Below are 23,226 nucleotides of genomic sequence, written 5' to 3' on the forward strand. Positions count from 1 at the left end.
ATAATTCTCTAAAAATGCAATCTTTTTTGTTTAATATCAGGAATACCTTTAGAACTAACGGGTGAACCGATCCAATCATAATATTTTATATTATATTATAGTATTATTACAAATAATATAATATAAAAATATTATAATAAAATATAAAAATATTATATTAGTATTACTGTAAATATTATAATATATTATATAAATATTATAATTAGATCCATCCGATAAATAAATAAGTCCATAGGACGAGAAAAAATAGGTGTTGACTATCAAATCAAGGATTTTCCAAATATTAAATAAAAAAGAAAACTGCTAGAAATATATGAAAATGTGATTTATAGTTCCAAAGCTTAACAATTAAAAGTTCTTTAATTTTCCAAATCTTAATGATTACAATTTCCTTTGTCCGAAGAAGAGGAGGAAATTTTGTTCTCTCTACTTCTCTATCAAAATATGTATATATACGAGGAGAGAAAGAACCCATTTCTCTTAGAAGCGGGACGATGCAATCAATGGCCATTCATTAGCTCAGAACATAGCAAACAAAAACTAATCATCCAAACAAACGAGCAACAAGAACTAAATTTCATCAGAAGCAACCTAAAAATCACTTGGTCATTTGTTCATATTTCCTGCTAATTGTTGTTCGCAGTAAAATAGCAAGATGTATCTGTAAAGTCGAAGACATTTTACAAATGCCAATTATCTTATTTTTCCATTCGGCAATGAAATCTTTGCACAGTCTCAACATCAAATGTAGAAAGCAGAACAAGCACTTAAAAGTTATCAGCTGAACTGACTTCCCCATAGTCAAAATAAGAGAAGAATTCATGGGATGAACTGACTTCCCACAGTTCGATTGCAGCTTCTGCAACTTCTGTTGCACCCAGCACTGGGTTCATCATGTAAATCGGTCATGTTAAAGTTAGGATTCGCCAGCGGAGAATTAGCACTGGAGACCAGTGTTCGTCAAAAAGAGAGCTGGTGCTGATTTTGCTGTGTGTCCATATTTGAAGGTGCTGTACTTCCTGTGTACCCCAGTCAGCTTCCCCAGACCAGCCTTCTGGTGGAAATCCACCATTAGCTGAGTGCACTCGCTGAGACACGACCATCAATAAATGAAATAAACATGTTAGAACTGGAATCCAGGAGGAACACAAAGAGATCAATCAAATGAAGAACAAGGGACACAGACGGGAACTCACAGGAGTTGCTCCTCTGAATAGGCAGTGTGCATCTCGCTAGTTTTCGTCCAATACTTGAATCCTCTAAGAGAACACTGAGCAGTGTAGATTGCAGCAGCAGCCAACAGAGAAGGGCGGAACTTGAGCATTTTGTACTCGACCAGACAAAGCTCTATGATGAAGAATGACAGAAGCTCTAGCTGGATTTGCGAAAGTGTGTCATCCATATGTGCAATACATGCATACATGTGTTAACACCCAAACAAAAGAAAGTCTTTACCTTTCTGTCAGAGTCGGCTGCCTTGAGAAACCTTCTCATGAAAACGTAAGGAGTTGGCACAGACATATTGAATTGCAATGTATTGAGGATCAGCCTTTCCTGCTCGCAAAAGTTAAATAAAAAACAATTGTTCAGCTATTCCAGAGTTTTATTTATGGCAGCCAGCCTGCCATGACTGCACAAGCATGAAAAAGACTATTACCATATCAAGTATTTCATCCCTCGTGTAAGCTCGGTCAGAGATGAGCACTAGATCCTCTACCACTGGGACAGAGACTTCCTCGTACTTGCAAGCAAGAAGCATAGCTGTAACTCCCACCAATTGAAGCTTCTTTCTTACCACAGTTTGTCTCGCTAAAAACCGATCTATGATATTTACAGTTAGAAAGAGAGTCTCCTCCATCAGCTCAAATTTGTAGTGCACCTGTGGAGGAAAGTTTCAGGAATAATCATGGAGTATATAAAATTAGTGACCAATGACATAATGATTCTTGAGGATATAGTATATATTCAATGTCATGTTTCACCTCTATAAGCCAGTCGATGAGAATAGCTCTCATTTTTTCATTGATGTCAAATTGGTGGGACATGTACTGGGGACTCGCACAACCTGTAACCTGTATAGGAATGCATTCATTGCATGTCAGGTAATGGCAATCATGTCAGCAAAAGAACTATGATTCGATTAGTAGCTTTTTTCAAGTGAGAATAATTAGCATTTAGAGTCTTAATCCCAGATCGATCAATGCATTGTTTCAAATAAATCACTGCAAGTAACTTTCATATTACTGGGGGGTCAAAGTTCACCTCGGTTTGTCTATAGAAGTTGTATATCTCTTCTACATATTCAACCACTGCAAGTGGGTTATTTGAATCACAGATATCGATATCCGGAACAGTCTCAGCAACGATATCCTCCATTTCGACCTCCTTGAGATCGCAGTTATCCTACAACATTAATTGCAATTAAAATGGCTCATAAATGAAGTACATTTATAGCAATTGCATGAACTTAAAATTCTTCCCATCAAAAGACGCTAAGCAGTTTGGGACAGACCATTTCTTCCATCTCTTCTACCGTGGGCAACTCTATGTCGTCACTTAAGCTACAATTATCCACATCGATGGCAATAGAACTATCCAAAGCAGTTGAACTTGATACAGATGGTGGCAACATCTCGTGCTGGCTCTCGTTTCCCACTTGCTCATGCTGTCCCACAAACAAAATTAAGCATCTCTGTAGAGCAACAATAGTACATTTCTTGATCATTTAATCGCGCGAAATTACCTGGCGATAAGCTTGTGGTTTGCTTGCCAATGTAGCCGCAAATTTTCTAGGAAACGAACACATCAGCCGGTTAAAGCCAGACAAGGGAACATAAGAGGATGGGAAAGAAAAATTAACTCGGTCTCAGACCAACCTTGTCACTGGCCGTCGAGCCACGAACGATGGGTTCTTATCATCCAAATTACTCTTTCTGTGGAATCGAAGGAGTGCAAGAGAAATTAGATAGGAAGGAGAAAACAATCAGTCGAAGACAAGATCGATTTTTTATGCATTACTCTGTCAATCCCCTCTTGTTGATCACACAAGGATACGGTGGCGCTCCCACCAAATTCCTTATATCCCTCAACGCTCTTCGATCGCCCATATCTGTGACGGCAAAAGGAAAATCTTCAGCTGAGATTTCGAATCCAAACATCAGAATCTTGAAGTGAATTCTAGCAAGAACCTCGGAAAGTCGCTGGTTTCATCATGCCCCGGCTGTTCTCGTCAACTCTATCCATTTCCCTCACCTGGAAACCAAAAGAAACTACAAGATAAACCAAGAAACCAAGACAGCTCGAAGATTCACGGATCGATCCGCCAAGAACCAACAAAACCATCACCAAGAAACGAATGGGAACCTTCCAAATTCCCCTCCTCGCTGCGATCGACAGAGTAGAATTCGCGACTCCGAGGTCCCAGCCCTCAGCTCGCCGTGAGTTCCGATTGGGGGGCGAGGGCTTGAACCAAGCTGCGTCCCCCTGGGATCGGGCAGATCGATGCCGACCTAATGATCCCGCTCTCGACAACTCGCTCTCTCTCTCTCTCTCCTCGATGGGGTTTCGAAGAGAACAAAAAGGAGAGGGTCGAGGGGGAAAAGAAGGAACCTTTGGACGTGAAGAAGGGGCCGATGTCCGGATATGCTTCCCCCGGTGGCGATCAAAGCCAACGGCCGGTAGATCAAAGCCGTCGGATCACATCTGGACGGATACACCGCACTCGACCTTCCAACGGTTAGTTGCGTTTCGAATTCTCATGGGTTCGCACGCAACGGTTCGGCGTTTCCTTCTTTAATGGTTTTCTGTGAGGGGAATTCGGGGGTCCATCAGACGGCCATGGCTCGGTGGTCCCATAGGGTAATCGATGTTTACCGTTCACTGACAGCCGTCTGATGCCCTGTCCCGGTCGTCCAAGGAGCGTGTCGGAAAGCTGCAGTTCAACTGTGCATATCAAATTGTTTCACGCATCCCAAAAAGAACAAAAATAATATTTTTAATTATAACAAATCCAAAAAAGATTCATTTCAGGATCAGATGAAACTGTTATTGTTGACTTAAATTCATCAAATAAATGAAACAATTTTTTTTAATGAGAAAAGTTCCACAAAGTTGTGGGGCCAATATGGTGATTTGAATTCATTGGGCAGAGCAACTGTTCATGTCAAACTGGTAATCATAACATCAAAGTTGTTTTTACCTTTCTATCCTTGAAATGTTTAGAATATTTAGGTTAATTTTGCACTAAGCATGAATAATAGTGATAATTAAGCATCTATAATATTTTTCACTATTATATTAGTTTTATATAATATTATCATATTTTTAAATATAATTATAATATTTTTAAAACCTTTATAAAAAATATTTTAATCATATTAAATTTTTTATTTTCAAAAATTATATTGAGATCTTTATATTTACGAAAGTAAAATATTGATATCTCCATATAAAATTAAAAAGATAATATCATAGGGATAAAAATATGTTTTGTTGGAGTAACGGGTTAAATATTTCACTTTCGTAAATATAATAATTTCAAAGTAACTTTTGAAAAGTAATCGTTAAAAATAACTAATTATAAGAATAATATATAATTAGTTTATTTTAAATATATATTATTATTAGTTTATGATTAATAATATATGTAAAAACTTGAAATCTATATTACCTACCACCTCTCTAAAAATTATCATAAATCTATAAAAAAATACTGTAAAACTAAAACTATGGATCGGTAAATTTTGCGGACCGACCAATCCAATGCAAAATCTCAAAATGAAAAGGCTTTTTCTTTGAATTTCACTCAAATAATACATATATATATATATATATATATAAAGCGGAAGAGAATGGGAAAACCTCTTCATACTAAATGAAGAGGCACCAATAAAAGATCTTATTACCAGAATATAAAGCTGACCAGGGAAAGTAAAAGCTTTGGGACTCGGAAGTGTTAGGAGGAGCCTGTGTTCCCTGCACAGTGGACAACTTTCCCTCCCAATGGCTGCAGCCAACACACTCAAAACAGTGGAGTGCAATTGGAATGTGATGCTTCTTTCAGATCTGACAATGTCATCTTACGCCCACTGCATTGCAATTAGAATGTGTTCAGGAGACGCTCATTCTCTTGCAAATTTTGCTAGAGTTGATGCATTTTTGAAATGAGTATGAGAAAAATTCTAAATTTCGTCTTCCTGTTTTGTTGTTAATTCAGTTTGATTGAAATGTCATTATCTTAAACTTGATCCCATGTTGAGAGGGGAAGAGAATAAGTATTTTAGATATTTTTATTATTCTAGAGTAATGATTCCATTTCAAACACTTAAGTATTATAGTTAATTCAAACATAAGTATTTTAGATATCGTGAATCGTGACACTAAGAATTTATTTTGTATTATTCAATAAAATTATCTTACATATTCAAAAAATATTGGTTGTGTTATCAAGTCACATCATCTCATCATAATGTATATACATAAATACATTATCTCATCATAATATATATACATAAATGCATGAAAAATATATTCATGCTATTTTATATGATTCTATCTCATTTTTATTTTATTTTTATCTATTTATATATTTTATATTTAATAATTTAACATATCTATTATAATATAATTAAGTTAATTATAAACTACTCTTATAATTAGCTACCCTTAAGATCCTAATATTTGTATTTTCAAAAATTACATTAGGATCTTTATATTTAAAAAATAAAATATTTAATCTTATTTTTTCTCACACGATCGATTCTATTAATGAAAATGTCACATGTGGTTAGTAAAAAATCGAAGTGAGATAGAGTACATGGATCGATGCTAAAGATAATTAATTACATGTGTTCAGTAACAAACTCTATGATATTTCACTTGTAAGAATTATAATGTAATTTTCAAAAGTACATGGATCGATGCTAAAGATAATTAATTATATAAATTAATCTATAATTAGCCCAATATATTTATCTCGACTTTACGTACACTTAAAAACAGCATATTACCTAATCAAACAACCTCTCTCAAACGCACTTAGAACCAAGAGCTAAAACCACCAACAGATGGCACATTCAACGGACGTAATTACTTTGCCATATTTGGTTCCATCCACGTCGAGTGATGCCATGGATTACCTCATCGACTTCCTTCATTTCATGCTCCCACTTGTTTAAGTTAAATCCTGAACCCTACCCGACACAACTCACCAAACCCACATCCAATTCAACGCAAAGCGAATACAGCTGATCCAGTACGCGCGAGCCAACACAAAATACGGCAGCAAGAGCCCACTATCAAGCGAAACGCGTCCAAATGACACGCGGTCCGACCCAACGCACGGCACTCGAACAAAGTATATTAAACCAGGCAAATCCGATACTGGCATTCATGCACAGAAGACGGCTACCATATCCCACTAAAAACTGACACGTGCCAGTGGCCTTACTGCTCATCGACAATATTTTAAGCGTGGGCCCCGCCAGATTTGTCCTGAAACCTGAATCCGATCCGAGGACACGCAAATCACCAACCCATGCTCGATTCGACCCAGAGTGACTTGAGATAACATATTTAACGAACTCGCCTGCCCCGTTTGGGAAGCTGGCGATCGACAACACCGGGGTTCGTCTCTCCCCCTCGTTCTTGTCCGAGGGAAGCAACCACTAGGCATTGAGATGGATCCTTGCACGGTAGGGTATCAACTCCGTCCACCCATGAGGGATCAAAGCTAATCTTCTATTCTTCTTTTCTTCCCCAAACTAAGGAAGTCGAATGATCGTCGAATCTTTGGTCTCCCTGGTTTTTTTTCTCTCGATCTTTCGCTGTAAATCGAATGGTTCGAGTTCATTGTTTTGGTTCTGATCTTTTACCGATTTGTTTAATCCGTGCACCTGTTCTCATTGATCTTCCTTCTTTATTGGGTATCGCGGAAGGTTTGGATCGTTCGAGTCGTTGCTGATGATTCTTTTTGGGGTTCTGTAAATGAGCAGCTTGCCTTCTGTCCAGCAATTACAGTGCCTGAAGTCCATGATTCAGATGAAAAGCTTCTTCAGACTGGAGTTTTGGCCTCATGCCTTCTGGCCACCATGATGGATTCAGGAACTTCATGCACAGGGATGAGGAGGTAATCTAAGTTTCTTCTACTTCCTCGAAAGGTATTCTGTCCAACTGTTTCATGCGATTGTTGCTTTCAGGTGAACTACTTCCCTTCCAGGTATGATCCTGTTCGACATGCAGAGAGGTACCCAGTTCCCACCTGTGTTGTTAATGCAAGGCGTGCGAAAGTGAGTCCTTTTTAAGTACATTTGCGACTTCCCTGTTTCTCTACGATTAGTGTTACTCTGATTTCTAAAGTATTTCCCCATATTTCTCTTTTCAAATGTAATAGCTTCAAATATTCCCAAAAAATTTCTTCATTTTATTTGCGGCAGTAATTGATTGAAGTTGATTTTGTCATTAAGAATGTTAACAAAAATAAAGAAACTCAAATTTCTTCATTTTATTCGTATATTTGTTTCTTTTTAGATAAATAATTCAACATACGTTTCAATCAATTTCATTTTAGAAGATTCAAAGATTACATAATTTGTGCACTAAGCGTTTACAACAAACTCAGAACCTTCAATCACCTAATTAATTGATCCATTAAGGCTTTCATCGGTTTGACGTCTGACCCAATTTCAATCACATAATTAATTAGTTCGGAGCTCTTACGTGGCATCCGACTACGCACACGACACGACCGGCACTTGGTGAGCTCTTCACCTTCGTTCAGCGCCGTCGTCGTTCCCATGTTCCGTTGAAGCGGACTGCGGCGTTGCGCAGCGGACGCTCCCATTAGCGGATCGCTGGCCCTCCCCACCGCGAAACCCGCACGTTCAGATCCCTCCAACTCCGCCTCTCCCGCCCCTATTTATACTTCTTCCCCTTCCCTCGTCTCCTCCTCTCCAGCCCCCCGCGCCCTCACTGTCGCCTCGTTAAGCCTTCTTCTCTCGCCCTCGAGGTAACCAACGATTAAGAACCCTCGATCTTGATCTCCTCCTATCTTAGGTTCAAATTCTTTTGGGGTTTGTGATCTCTCTGAATTCTTGAAGTGGGGATTTGCCTTCTTGTTTAAGATCGGGAAATCGTGTGTGCGTGTCTGAGTCTTGCTCTTATCGGACCTTTGATCTTCAATCTTTTACTGATTATTTTATTGGGATTTGTCTGATTCTCGTTCTTGTCGGACCTCTGAATTCTCGGGGATTTGTCTCTCTGTTTAAGATCAAGAAATAGTATGTTTGCCGGAGATTTGTTCTTATTTAAAATTTTCCCTCTTTTTTCTGACATCTTTCTGATTTTTCGATATTTCTATTCTTCTCTATGGGTTCGCTTTCTGAACCTTTATGTGTGTCTCTGAGTCTTGCTCTTGTCGGACCTTTGATCTTCCATCTTTAACGGTTTATTTTATTGGAATTTGTCTGATTCTGGTTCTTGTCGGACCTCTGAATTCTTGGGGATTTGTCTCTCTGTTTGCGATCAAGAACTAGTATGTTTGCCGGAGATTCGTTCTTATATAAAATTTTCCATCTCTTGGGTTTATGCTGTCTATGTTGGGATCTCTCTCTGATTTGTCGAGATTTCTGTTCTTCTCTGTGGGTTCGCTCGCTGAACCTTTATGTTTGTGATAAAAAAATCATATGTTTGCTAGAATTTCTTGTTTCCTCTCTTAGATTTTAGTCTCTAGGGATTTATCTTCTCTTACTTTCTTGGGTTTGCTGTCTGAATTCTTGAAGTGTGAATTTGCATTTATCTGCAATGGGATAAGGGAAAAGAGAACTTTCTTTTTTCCTTTTCCTAGGATAACAGATAACTAAGAGCTTAAAACTCATTTACAATGATTTATATGCTAATTCAAGGTTGCCTCCCAGGTTCCCCTCCTCTCCTCTATTGTACATTTAGGATCTCAATTTTCTGAACTACATTTTATAGAATATAATACTTCAGTTCTCAACAATCTCAGTTAATAACCTCAATTTACAAGGACAAGTTATAAAACATTTTTAAATTATGCAACATCAGACTGAACGATGTCAAAATTGTGCAACATCAGATATCATCACATTGAACTTTTTTTCTGCCCCTGTCAGATAATGAACAATGGAGCGTGTCTATAACCAAACTTGCCATGCAACTTGATTCTTTGGAAACGTGATAACTTGATTTTGAAATTTAGTATTTTGCTTTGGAATTTGACAACTTCCTGTACTTAAAGAATTTCTCATAGTCACTGAGCCAATTGAGAACTTTTCAGGTTGAAATCGGCCAAGGAACTCCAGCAAATCAATCTTGATATTGATGTTTGTATGTAGAAATCCCGCCATAATTGACACTCTTGTAGCTTGTTTATATGCAAAGGGTTTCACGATCCTGGACCCGTCACTTGCATGGTCATGTGTTGAGCTTCTAGAGCCATGGTCTTCTTGACATTCAAGATGCATTCTAAGGTCTTCAACTTGTCTTTGTAGAGCTTCAATTTATTCATCCCTTTCATCTTTATCATGTCCCATCATTCCTTTGCCACCTTGCCCTTTGTCCTCTCTATTTCCGATAAGAAGTGGGAAGTAGACCAGGAGAATAGCAAGGTTCTGATAGCAAATGATGTGGAACAAGAAGGGGAAGAGGGTGAGAGGAAATCTAAGCTATAAGAACAGAGAACTTCCTTTTTCGTTTTTTAGGATAGCAAAGAGCTAAAAGCTCAATTACAATGATTTACCTCCCAAACTTTCTCCCTCTCTCATCTTATGGGTGATTTATACATATAATATCTCAACTATCTCCTATCTTATTAATTAGTTTGGCTCTCAACAACCTTAATTAATGAATGACCTCAATTTACAAGGACACAATTTACAAAATGCTATTATTTATGGTGCCTTAGAACTTGTTTGGGAATTTGAGAATTTGGTTTTGAAATTTGATGTCTTGCCTTGGAATATGATAGCATTGACTTGGAGATTGGTAACTTATATTAGATTCAAGTGTCTTAAAAGTTAAAACTTAAGATCATTATTATTTTATTATTGAATGCCACCATTTTATTCTCCAATATTTCCAATTACTTATGCGCTACATTAACAATCAAGTAATCATATATTTGTTGTGGTTTTATTTTTTCTTTAGTCATGAAACAATGGAAGTGCAAATTGGAGTCTTGATTGTATATTTTTCTCATTTATATGTGCTAATTCATCAAACAGTATTTATTGATAGGCGTTTCGGGTTGGAATTTCAGATTCATAGTTTGCCCTGACTAGGTCGTTGCAGTTGCAGTTTGATATATGCAGAGTTGAATTGCTATTCTAGTGTTACTTTCTTCATGTACTAATTTTCCTCTTCAATGGATTATGCTATTATTGAATTAGTTTGGAGTCTTTGGACCTCGTGTAACCAAATGACTTGAGATGTCTATGCCTTGTCTTTTACTTTCCAGCATATCCAGTCATGAATGATACAAATAGGGGCACTCCTGAGAAAAAGCTTTACACACGATTGAGGTTATGGCAATTCCCAGACAAGTATATACTTGAACCAATCGATGGCACTGCCGAGTCATTTTTGTCAATCAGTCGTTTTGACGGATCAATTAACTTAATAGGTTTGTTCTTGATGCCCTGCTGTTGTTCTGCTGACTCCTTTATTTTCACTCCCTAATATTGTTTGAAATAGCATAAGCATGGTAACAGGACTTCCTTTTTTAATCCCTTATCATCTTATGTGTGCATATATGCCCACATCAGAGATGGTTGAAATATTCTTTTTCACTTTTGATGAATACACAAACCATATGAGTCTTTGTAATATGGGAAGACAGTGATTCGTTATAGTATAACTGTTCTTTAGCTTGACCATTATACCTCACTATCCATGTGATGTGAGGAAAATTTTACAGATAGCAAACTCTTGACCTTCAATCATCGATGAAGTTATATATGTTGTGAGAAAACTGCTGCTGTGTGTCTTTGATTGGTGGCAACAAGAGCTTAAATGATGGAAACTACTGGAAGTAAACCAAGTGAGACATGGTATATTCTGATATATTTCTTCTTTACTACAACAATCATGCTCTTGTGGAGCAATAATATAGAGGAATTCAGAACTTAAAATTACAGTCTGTAGTCTTGTTATACAACTTATATAAAGCACTTTTATTTTCATTAACAAGCATCCAAGTGATTTACCCGAGTTGTAATGGCTGTTACAGACTTGATCTCATGCATGCTAACCTGTTTAGAATAGTAGATAAGGATAAAATTTAGAAAAAGCAACCAACATAGATAGTTATAATAGCTGTAGTTATTTCTACTTTGGGTGGAAAATAACCAGCCTACTGACTTTGTACTTGAGATGGATATTCATCCTATCAAATCATCTTTTGGTGCTTTCAATGGTCGAGTAAGAATCAAAGTAAATTAGAAGTCCTTAAATAATTGAATACACCACCATAAAATGTGACTAATGCTTGCTCAAGAAATTGATACATTATTTAAATCTAGACATGATTAGTATAAAGATTCAATTAAGATTCAAGTAGATTTATAAATCTGACCGTTAGTATCAAATTTGATCGACAATCTGATACATAGAAATTGATCTGACCTGGCTTTCATCTTTGATTCCTATTGCTTTTAAGATATGAATATATCTGGTCAAATCCCAATGTGGAAAACCTGATGAGAACTCGGATGGTGGAAATCCAAGCCAACCTCCTGAGGAAGCTCGGCTTGAGATAAAGTTCTCTTGAAGTAGATGATTTGCCAGGCTCTTGGTCTAGACCTCGACTTGAAATTTTGACTTGGATGCTTCCTACAAACCTTGTGCCAGGGGCATGCCAAATGAGGGCCTTCCAATATTGAAGTTAGTGTGTACCAGAGGTTAGGGTTGAAAGACCAAGGTGGTTTGAGGGACTCTTATGGAGTCAAAACTTGTTTCATTTCGTACCCGGAGAGGCTTCTACATAAAGTCTTAGACATCTTAACCATATAAGGTTGGGAAAATATCCTTTAATTATTTCTAGTATAGTTGATACTTGATACTTTCCATTATGATTTATGCTAACGTGGGAGGCACCATTGGCTTTTTGTCATTATCGGATCCATGTGTCAGGTCTCGATTGGCATAGGATATTCATCATATCACTTAATAACTATTTGCCTCTTTATTTGATCTTTTCCCTACTCGGAAAGAATCAAATTTTGGTCCCCATATGATTTATATAGCATATTACTGCTCACTATGATATGAAATAAAGAGTGAGTAGATTAAGAAATGGTGAAGATCATTCACTGAATGAAATACTTCACTTAATGTTCAACTATTTTTTCTTTTTATTTTTTTATTCCAACTCTTGAAAACACATTCAACATGATGTGTTTATCATTTTGCTCCAATGTATTCATCAAAACTTTCTTTCTATATATGCTGTACAATTCTCTATGACATTTATGCCACAATTGTAAGTTTGTAACTATATGAAATTGTGAACCATGTCCATATGCGCACATGTATATCATGTAAAATTGTTAAATTGTGCATTGTCATTTTATTTAGGGTCAAATTACATGATTGAGTAAAAGTGTCATCCATTGCGGTGGCCCTGCATTTGAGTTTTATCAGTTCTATTTGATATCCGGTAGCTTCTCCAATTCTCCATCTTCGTCTGCCTATATCATCTCTGATAGCAAAAATGGTCATAATTTTTTTTCCATCCAAGGATTCTTTTACCAAGTTGTTTATCACTAATTAGTACTGGAATTATTTTGATCTTATTATGTATCACTAATTAGTCAAATTTTTTAATGGCTCTTGGGTTATACTAAGGAAGTTACAAATTTTAAAGTTTAAACTAATAAAGAAAAGGTTCATCTGGTTTCATTTATGTCGTGCTATGAACAGGTGAGCTTTCAAAATGCAGTGCGACGGAATCTCCAAATGTTCGTACTATCTTTGGTGTGATTGGCATGCTTAAGCTTTTAGTAGGTATGTGCATTACCATCACTAGCATTGACTATTTGCTATTCTTGTCATGCGCATTTGATTATTTCATAATATTTTCTTCATTGTAGGATGGCATAATATAAAAGAATTGTACAACTTAGATTCTATGTCTGTCTGAGGAATACTTGGTGTGGACATCCAGTTAGTGTCAATTGTTCTTCTTGCATGGTAGTGGACATTGTTTTTAAGCAGGAAGTTAATAGAAGCTCAAGTGCCACAAAGATTTGAAAATGTGCTTATGGCAAAGCACATGGTCAAATCTTGTCGGCTAAAAGCATTGCATGTTTTAATGAATGTTCCAGGGATAGGATCAGTGTTGGATCAAAAATGACATAAAGGACTGAGACTTAGAGGGACCAGTTGGATGGGATTGTTGATTTAGTGTTTTAGCCAAAAAAAAAAAGACAATATGAAGAAGGGAAATATTAGATGTAGTGAATAAACAAAAACAAAGAATTTCATTTAGCAAAATAATTTGGGCCAAGATCAGTGCAATTCATGGAAGTTTAAAATATATATTGTGCATTCTTTTTTCCAACAGGAGAATGAACAGTAGAAAGTGCCAAAAAATATACATATCTTGTTAATTTATTGAAAAACAACTTCACTAGGCTATCATACATCCAGTTGTAAAGGACCAACATTGGTCTAAAAGCAACTTTTAGCTAGTTGAGTACCCGCTTCAGACAATATCAACATCAACAAATAATCTGCTAAAACTTTTTTTGTGATATTGTAGGATGCAGTCATGTGAACTGTTTACAGCACTATACATTTTGTCGATTTGAGTTACAGAGATTTTTGATTTGTTTTTCTGCTAGCACAGTTACATCAAGGGGTCTGTTTGGTATGATCTTGGATACAATATTGGTTTGTGCTGCTGGTAAGGATGCCATGCTGTATTATGTCAGTACATGACTGGCATGGGACATGCTATCATCGGCTTGAACTAAATTCTTTGATTCGACACCCCTGCTACTGTCCGAAATCCTGCTTTGGTGGGCTTCCCCTGAAAAACTAAGCCTTTGAACGGGTGTTTGCAGTTTCCCTTTACACAGAGCATTATAACTGCTGCTCAAATTTGCACTTCAATTCCCGTATGACTGAGTGGACATCCTTTTTACTACAATATTTGCATACCTTATCATGCTGCACATTTGAATATATCCTGATGCATGCTATATAATGGATCAGTCATCTAACTTGCATTACTGTCTTTTTTCTTTAGATGTGGATTATTTAATCTTATGGCTACTAAGTCCCCAAATAGTTGAGACTTACGGCTTTGTTGTTGTTGCTACTAACGTCAATGTAAAGGATAAATTCCTTTTTAGCTATCTTGATCTTTACTTTCAAATGTGGTAGTCATGCTCAAGATTTCAATGATCAACAATATCGACAAGAATGGACCAATATTTACTGGTCCAACCAAGTATGGGTATTGAATTTATTGAGCTAGATACTAGTACAACACCATTAATTTTTATTTTTCTTAGTTCATTTAAGGATACCGGGCAGTATCAGTATGTATAATGTTACTGTTCCAGTCAGGTAGGTTCTTGAAATAAGCAATAAATTGAATTTAAATTCTTGGTCATGTAACACCATCATGTTCACTGTTTTCACTTTTGTTTAGAGTATGAATCATCCTTAGCAATTATGGTTACCTTGGCCGTAGTTCTAGATCAGATCACATGTTGACTAAAGCTGGTAAGAATGTTGGAGCATAGTAGTATATTGCTGAACATGAGCAATGTCACTGGTGGTTGTAATTGTGACCCTTGATCAATGATAGATGTGTGATGTGGAACCTGATTTTATTCAATATTTTTTTGAGTTACCGCATTCAATTGATATGATGGTTATTGACCTGGAACACCGATAGGTATTTAAAAATTAAAACCTTGGTTATAATCAGGGTTTTGAATACTAGTCTGTATCGATATACCGAGCTCTGCTCGGTATGATACATACCAGTATGTACCGTTGGTATACTAGGGCGTACCGACGGTACACTATAAAACCTTAAAAATACTTTCATCTATCATGCCAGGGCGTACCGATCGATATGCCTCTGTACTAGTTGAAATTTTGGCGGTACTGGTCGGTATGCCTCGGTACCAGTCAAAACATTGGTATCTCCCGGTAGAGGATGATCCATGTACCAATATCCTCTTGAACTGGGACATATCGCCCGTACTGGGCGGTACACATCGAAATTGAAAACCGTGGTTGTAATTAATCCAACTCATATATGTTATGAGCATATTAGCTGCTTGCAAATCTTCAAAGGTCTCTGATGACCATGTAATGGAAGGTGCTGATCAAATCCATCACTGGAGATCCTCTTCTTTTTATTGGTAAACTGTTTTGGTTTTGATCATATGTTGCTTGCTGATAATGTTCTCTTCATTTTGTCTAGAGATGGTTTCATTTTTTTCACATGGTTTGACATATCAGGTACTGGGCCTGTGCCAGTCCTTGGCTGGACCAACAAGTGCTGGTCATACACATGGTACACTGGCATGGGTCTGTTACATGGTTTTGGCCATTCGGAATCCTAAACAAGACCTATATTATGGTTGTTTCCTACATATTACTTAAGCCTAGATCCGCATGATTTGGGGCTTGATCTTTGTGAACGAAGCCCTACTTGGGTGGTGATCATATACGATCTGTAGAAATCCCTTTAATCTCTTCGTCTAATTGAACCCATAATCGTTAAGGATGGAACTAGGTCTAACTGAATGGATATCTTTTGAGCCGTAAAAGGTGGCTTAACAGTCCTCTGTCCTCTTTTACTCCTTTTTCCCCGAACCAGCAAGCCGCCCTCCCCGCTCTCCTCTTCCCTCATCTAATCTACCCCAAACCCTTCCAAATCCCACTCAAATATCTTGCAAGTTGAAGAATTTGTCGAAAGAGAAGCTCAAATTCTAAGGGAGAGAGTTGGAATTGAAGATGGGATATTTCTTCAAAATTAGGTAAATCCAAAAGTTATTTCTATCCTTGATGACTTAATTTGTGTTCGACTAGATTAAGAGGGCTATACAGTCCTCTTTTGAATTTGGACACCCCGGGTGAACTTGGTGCCCAGTTCAGGCCTGGTTTAGGGCCTGAACTATGTGGTAAACCCTGGTGTAACAACTGGTAGTACCAATCTTATGTACCAGTTCATTGGTAACGTCAGTCTATGATTTCTTGAATGTTTTTTTTTGCAAAATTTGTTTTCTTCCTTATTTTGTTGGGAGATAGTCGTATGGATATATTTTCATAATGTCTTGCACCCTTGTTTTCTGTATTAACTGCAATTTTCTTTTTATAAAATTATTTTCTAACTTGCAATTGTCACATTAAGAAATTCCTTTTAACTTACTCAATTTGCATGCTGCAGGAACATACTTATTGGTTATAACGGAGCTTGAAAGTGTTGGATCTTACCTAGGGCATGCTATTTACAGGGTCTCAGGCATGCAAATTCTTCCATGCAATCATTCTCTGAATAATTCCTCTGCTGAGCAGGTTGAAAACATTTTTATAGTTTCTTTGATTTATTTACGTTATATATCTTTGACTTAGTCAGTATGTATGTTGACAGAAAAAGATGGAAGCTGAGTTCTCTGTTCTTCTAAATGCTGCAGAGGGGACTTCAGGTCTGTACTTCTCCTATGATGTCAATTTAACACTCTGGTGAGTATTCTTTTTAACTAATTCTATTTATGTGGCTGTTAATTTATTTTTATTTGAGCTGGATAAAATAATTCCTTTGTAATATTGTTGACATGTTAATCTCTTTTATATTGTTTCTACATAAAGAGCTAGTTTAAGACACACCTATGAATCACTTGAGAAACCAATTCCTGATTAATGTATATTCTATTGGAATTTTGGTGACAAACAGAATATGCAAAATTATCTCACTTTATGATAAAAAATACATGGGTGACATGCATGGCTCATTGATTTGTGTTTAACAAGGTTGAGAGTTTTCCCAATTATCTAAGATTTTCCTTTTCCACTCTTTTTTCATGTTTTTTGAAGTGGGATTTTTGGGAGTTTGGAAGTAACAAGGATAGTTTAGTTAGTGTTCTTTGAGTCCTTGTAATTGTCATTCCCCAAGCAAGGGTCATGGTGGTGACAATTGCCCCTCCTCAGCAGCAGGCCTTGATACATTAGGCTCCTGCCAATGCATTTTCTGGAAAGGTCAATTTAGTCTTAACTTTACTTGCTGATAAACCATTTCAATGACCTACACCCTATCCATCTAGGTTGTCAATGAGCAACCATACCATGGTTCAAGGCTTAATTTTTTGTCTTGACTTAAATAGCTTACCAAATAACTTCTTGCTTAAGTTATGCAAGGAAGACGCAAGTGTTTCTTGGAATTTGGCTTAGCAACCTGTGAAAAATTCGTCTTGTATACTTGTATGTGTCAGATCTGTTTGTATATAATTAGATGGTAGCAGAATTGGTAGCATATGTCTTGGTCGTGCTGGTTCAGTGAAGAGGATAGCAAGTTCAAGGTTTGATGTACCACTTGCAACAGTACGAAGCAGGTGGTACGTACCATCCATCGGTTGACCTTACTGGGTTGGACCATCCTGTTTTGTACGATATGCAGAAAATTGGCCTGTTATCGGTTGGAATAATTGGTATCAACCAATACGATCGAAAATCATTACCAATCAATAAAGTACCTAATCATCAATTAGTGGTAATCAAGCTCTAGATTAGTGATTAAAGTTCCTAATAAAAAATATAAATTTAATTTTGCCCCCTTATAACCTGGATTTTCTATTCATTTATTGTTTTAATATACTTAATTCTTATCTAAATATAATTTATATACCAACAAATTAGGAGAAAAATACTAAAAAGGTTTTTTTTTTTTTTTTTTCTGGCTTTTTTCGTGGGAAAACTGGTATGCACCAACATACCATACTGTAGTACAGCATGCTGGTACCAATAGGTATGTGTGCCAGTCTGCACAGTTACTGGTATGCCTGGCCTGCACGATACTGATAAGGTGTTCCTTGAGCAAGTTATCAGAAGTCGTTAGACTAAAGAGCTAGGAAAACTGTTAAGAGTGGACAGAACTCGGAAGAAAAAGATACATTGACATGACCACTTATCTGAATTTATAGGACTAAGACAAGACCAACCATAAAAGTAAGGGAAGAATGAACACAGTCCTTTTTTTTTTCTTTGCTTATAGTATGCTCCTTCAATTCCTTGTCTATTAGGGATGGTTCTATTGAAAGTTGAAACCTATTAATTCCAAGAGTATATACTTGATAGTTGATACTGATTGGCAAAAAAGAAACTTGTCTGTATTAAGGAACTCTTGTGGGTTCTGAGGCAACTATCCACTTCCTTGATTGGCCTTTCTTATTATTTTTTTATTTTCTTTGACTTGGTGTGGAAGAATGAGTGGAAGGTCTTTGGGTTCTGAGCCAATCGTAAGCTGACCATTTCTTTTGGATGCAAGATTTTGATAATTGGGACTGACAACATGATAATTCATAATAACACATTAAATTCAGATCTGATAGGTTGGATGTGAGTGATATGGAGAGTTGGGTTTCTGGGGAAATGTTTGGTTATTTTGTTCAATGTTTTAAACTTTTGATTAATTTGTATAAAAATATTTTTGAGTTTAAAGTTGTTTGTTTTTATTTGTATTAGTATTTAGAAAATTTGATGACATGATCACTCGTTACTACATAAAAATTTAACTTTTTGTATGTGCTTTCATGATTTTATTTTATGCTCTAATTTATTCTATTTATTATATATTTATGGTGTTTGACTTTTAGAGTCTTATTAACTTGTTGCTTTCTATTTGTTATGTGTCATTATATATGCTATTATTTAATATGAAGATAATTCTGCACAATGTTATGTGTCTTTTGATTGTTTTATCATATGCTATTTACCAACTATTAATATATTACATATGAATTTATGTCTCTGTTTCCACATTCTTTTGTCTTCTCTTCATTTTTCTTCTCTTTTTCTCAGATTGGTCATGATCCAAAGAACCTCACCAATCCTCAATCAACAAAGTTAAAGAAACCAGAGATACAATATTTTTTGGTGTATATCAGATATCTCAGATTGAGGTGGTCAATTTATTGGACATTTGAAACTAATTTCTTCAGTTTCTTCTTTGTTCAATCCCTGTTGTGCTATATACCCTTAGAAAGGTGGGGGATTCTATTTTACATTTCTAACAGTAATCTTTGACACTAAGCCAACCTTTGATGGTTTTCTGATTAATCTGATAGATCCTATGAACTATAACAACCAATGGTACTGATATACACCATCTAGAACACCCCCAAAATGAGATTATTTTGCCTAATAAGTTTTTGAAAGTCATCTCTTGTGTTGGCATTAAGGTCTTATCTTAATGAGGTGTTAGTCTTTATAGTGATGTAGCCCAGGTATCTAAGTTAAGTCAAGAGTTGATTAATTTATATTTAGTTTTAGTTCATCTATGTTCTTTATAGTGATGGAGCCTCATGCACTAAGTCAATCAATGTACATAGTCTTACCTTTAAATATTTAAAGAGACTATTTTTGTGACTCGAACCTTGGTCTCTCGGGTCGCAAAGTAGCAACCTTACCGTTGTACCAAGGCTCGCCCTTAGTAAAATTATCTCCTAGTAAGAATATTTCATCTAACAAAGCAATGGACCTTTCAAAATTTTTGAAGTTCCTTGCTGATCCTTGATACATTTTGAGATTCTTTTATTTTCAAATATAGATGAGTTGAATCACCTTGAATGATTTTCTCTCATCTTATCCTAATTTATGCTTTGTCACCAAGAATGTTGTGATCATTTTTTGTTATTTTTGTCTAGAACATGTCAAAGTCTTGGATAAGCCTAATCTTTTGCATTATACTGTAAATCTTCTTTCTTTTCAACTATGGTTTTATACTTCTTACTTAGCTTATTTGTGTCCTCATTGTCTACTTTGGTGTTTCTTTAGTGTCAGCATTTTGATGATTGCTATCAGGTTAACTCTTGGACACAAAGTATTTTTGCTTCATTAGTATATACTAATCAACTTTTATACCAGGAGACTATTTGAAAAAGGTTAAGGGGGGTGTTTGTGTTCGTGCATTATGCAACCATGAATGAGATCTAGATAATTTGAGGCTAGGCTAACAAGTAAAATGGATTTCTTAATGTATTGAATATTGGTACAGATTCAGATGAATAAGTATGTTTTCATTTGAGATTTTTGAGCCTTCCTAGGAAAATTATAGTTTGAATATTTTTACCACTAAGCGGTCAACTAGTTGAATTATGGTCATTTCCTACTGACACTACAATTAACTGAATCACATAAATTTTATGTTCTGAAAATATGGTGTCCTAAATCCTAAATTGATTTGGTGTTCATGTTTTTAAGGGCTAAACCACAAATGTGCTTTTGACTATAGTGATCACCATGCTGGTTATGCTTCCCCCCAAAAAACTCATTCATGCAATGTATACAACAATAGTGCTTTGTCCTGCATTTTTTTTTACTAGTCTTATTAAATATTAAGTATATTAATTATAGTAATTTTAATTTTTCAAACTTTTTTTAGTTTAGACTTTAACCAACCAAAGCCACACTAGATCTTGTTTTGATGTTTTGTAATGCTTGTGTTTTGTAATTTACTTACAGCTTACAGAGGTTACATGAGTTAGGCAATGAGTCTAAGCTGCTTCCTCTTTGGAGACAGGTTTGGATGTTTGAACCCTGATATATAACCTACAAATTTCAATGGTTTTCAGCTCATCTAGTTTTACTGTAGTTCCTTTAACAATCTTTATTATGATTTGGTTTTATGGCGACAAGTGTTATATATTGTAGCAAATTGATTTTTGACACTGTAAAGAGCATTTATTAGCTTTTTCTATTAGGAGTTGAGTTGAATTAGCCATTAGGACATTTTTGTTTAGCTTAGCTAGCTCAAGTAATAAGTTAGAAATATTTTCTATCCTAAGGGTCGTGATTGAGAATGGTCTTTGGATGTTTGCTTAGTCTATGGATGTTCTGTAAATACTTCTTTTATATTTGGGGAATTAAAGGGGAAAGAATTAGTAGCTGTTTTTTACCTTGGCCAACCTGGTCTATTTCCCTCTTCTTCTAATCCTTCTCTACTAATCACACGCCTTTTCCTACCTTATTAGCTACACAGGCTATGCACAGCCTGCTTTTTCATTCCATGTAGTCAGAATTAGAGATCTTGAAGACCACGTGCAAATTAGCAACCAGCCTGAAGGTCCATGGGTCGTATTTAGGCCAGGTCTGAACTGATCTACATAGTATTCTAAACATTCTTTGTCACCTAGACCTGCAGAATTGTGAAGAACATCATATTTGCAATTTTTCAACAATCTTGCTTAATCCTGAAGTGAAGAAATATGCTGAATTAAGATGCATCGTTTTCTTCTCCTATGATCTCATGCTACCATCAATAAATATCATAGTAGAAAGTTAGAATTTAGAAACATGGTAGATGATGACAAGTACAGGGTGTGAGTAGCACCTTGATCACCATTAAATAGTATCGAATACTAATAATACAAAAAAAAAAAACTTAATCAGTTGCAATTCAATGCACTTTCTTAACAATTAGTTAACCAATGCACTTAATAACGTGAGATTCAATTCAATGCAATTTCTTAACAGTTAGTAACCAGGAATGTAAATCTCAGTCAACTACCAGTTCTCATAATCTAGCTGGCCAATATATTGCCTGTATCACCAGAAAAATACTAAAAAAATTACTGACTGACCAGTATTCAATCATATGATCCAATATCAATCTGATCGATCGAGTAACTAGTAACTACTAAATATATTTGTTACATCCGATGCTGACCGTTATCTGAATCCATGGACACAACAATTGTCTCAACAACAAAGGGAAAAAATTGACAAACTTCAGATGTGCCAAAGAGGTTAGAATCATCAAAGTTCAGAAGTGCTTGGAAATGAAGCTAGGAGCCTAGGATGTCCTTGAGTTACATACAAGGTCAATTGGATTTCAACATCTTCCTTGATTGGGTGTCCTTGTGAATTCTTCAGTAAGTGTTACTAGCTGATTAAGCTACTAGAAAATAGAAGCTACAAATAAAGATTTAAATGCCCTTGATTCAACCAAGGATATTGCTATATACAGAGCTCAATGAGAAAAAAAAAGGTATATGTAGCTGACTTCAGATAATAAAATTATGGTTTGTTGTCGTTGTCATTGCTACTAACTGATTAAGCCTGGAATGATCCCATTTGGCATATCAAAACTGAGATCATGAACTAAAATTTGTTGTGTCATCAGTCATGTGTGTACTGCCCGGTATGAGCAGTATTTACCAGTATACAACAGACAACAGAAGCCTATTCAAAAATTGGTTCTTTGGTGTGAAAAAAAAACATGTTTGGGCCAAACAGTCAAACAATTAATCTGTTTAATTTAAATGATCTTTAAATCTATAACTTATGCTTGGGCTTCATCATAATCTTTATTTTGGTCTTTCGTGAGCAGCAATGGTAGATATTTGTCATGTATAAATCCTTATGGTGACATATTATTAATTTTTTTTGTATATATGAATGCTCTATATACACTCTCTATAGTCTATGCTATTTGATTGCTTTGTTCTAGGTATATCAGTCAGCAACAATAGATTTTACTTGCTGTTTTTGTCACTTTAATAAATCTATTTTGCAGGCAGAACCTAGATTTCTTTGGAATAGCTACATGTTGGAAGCACTCATTGATAACAAGGTAATATGTATTTCTTAACTAATTCTTCAATGATTTAGCATGTTCCTTTCAACAAACAAATGGTAATACTTTGACAATATTCCTGCAGCTGGATTCATATGTGCTACCTATCATTCAAGGAAGTATCCTGATATTTTCTTGATCATCGTTTTTTTAATTTTACACTGTAAGGTTAAAGCAGCTTATTATATTTTCTTTCAGTAGCCTTAACTGTGTATCAGGTTACCAAAATTTCCAAGCAGCTATTGGTCGAAAAGTAGTTGATGTTACCTTAATTGCACGTAGATGCACAAGGAGAACAGGTTTTTGCTGTTTATAATTAGTGAGACTGTAATTGGAATTTTTATTTGAACTGTAACAAATTGACCAAGAAGAAAAGATCAAATTGCAGTAATCTT

The 23,226-nt window shown here is 35.9% G+C and overlaps 2 protein-coding genes across 3 annotated transcripts in view; one reads left to right on the forward strand and one right to left on the reverse strand.

Annotated features, from left to right (window-relative positions):
* Positions 1 to 605: 605 nt before the first annotated feature.
* On the reverse strand, positions 606 to 3,647 carry LOC135612756 (G2/mitotic-specific cyclin-2-like). Its single transcript, XM_065109390.1, has 12 exons — positions 3,364 to 3,647; positions 3,189 to 3,252; positions 3,019 to 3,109; positions 2,877 to 2,933; positions 2,744 to 2,789; positions 2,513 to 2,665; positions 2,263 to 2,403; positions 1,983 to 2,072; positions 1,658 to 1,879; positions 1,456 to 1,554; positions 1,197 to 1,375; positions 606 to 1,088 (listed from the first exon to the last, which is right to left on the reverse strand). Exons 2-12 carry the CDS (start codon positions 3,241 to 3,243, stop codon positions 938 to 940), a joined length of 1,284 nt encoding a protein of 427 aa, XP_064965462.1. The 5' UTR covers positions 3,244 to 3,252; positions 3,364 to 3,647; the 3' UTR covers positions 606 to 937.
* A 2,928-nt stretch (positions 3,648 to 6,575) lies between these two features.
* Positions 6,576 to 23,226, forward strand: part of LOC135584281 (phosphoinositide phosphatase SAC6-like) — a 34,340-nt gene continuing 17,689 nt past the window's right edge. The window contains exons 1-11 of one of the 2 annotated variants that reach the window (XM_065109392.1): positions 6,576 to 6,692; positions 6,993 to 7,126; positions 7,197 to 7,286; positions 10,475 to 10,639; positions 12,937 to 13,020; positions 16,430 to 16,557; positions 16,634 to 16,725; positions 20,719 to 20,776; positions 22,772 to 22,828; positions 22,917 to 22,950; positions 23,050 to 23,130. In XM_065109392.1, the coding sequence (XP_064965464.1) occupies positions 10,486 to 10,639; positions 12,937 to 13,020; positions 16,430 to 16,557; positions 16,634 to 16,725; positions 20,719 to 20,776; positions 22,772 to 22,828; positions 22,917 to 22,950; positions 23,050 to 23,130 (688 nt within the window). In that variant the 5' untranslated portion in view covers positions 6,576 to 6,692; positions 6,993 to 7,126; positions 7,197 to 7,286; positions 10,475 to 10,485. Of the gene's footprint in view, positions 6,693 to 6,992; positions 7,127 to 7,196; positions 7,287 to 7,717; positions 8,006 to 10,474; positions 10,640 to 12,936; positions 13,021 to 16,429; positions 16,558 to 16,633; positions 16,726 to 20,718; positions 20,777 to 22,771; positions 22,829 to 22,916; positions 22,951 to 23,049; positions 23,131 to 23,226 lie in introns of those variants that run through there. The other variant, XM_065109391.1, reaches the window with a different exon arrangement.

This window comes from Musa acuminata, chromosome BXJ2-5, assembly GCF_036884655.1.
Source record: "Musa acuminata AAA Group cultivar baxijiao chromosome BXJ2-5, Cavendish_Baxijiao_AAA, whole genome shotgun sequence".
Lineage (NCBI taxonomy): Eukaryota > Viridiplantae > Streptophyta > Magnoliopsida > Zingiberales > Musaceae > Musa > Musa acuminata.

Bases quoted from the DNA above. Each gene is read 5' to 3' on its own strand.
- LOC135612756 (XM_065109390.1), bottom strand. From the start codon at position 3,243: ATGGATAGAGTTGACGAGAACAGCCGGGGCATGATGAAACCAGCGACT. The intron at 2,073-2,262 runs GTGAACTTTGAC...ATTCCTATACAG, and splicing joins ACTTCTATAGACAAACCGAG to GTTACAGGTTGTGCGAGTCC. The intron at 1,376-1,455 runs GTAAAGACTTTC...TCGCAAATCCAG, and splicing joins CAGCCGACTCTGACAGAAAG to CTAGAGCTTCTGTCATTCTT.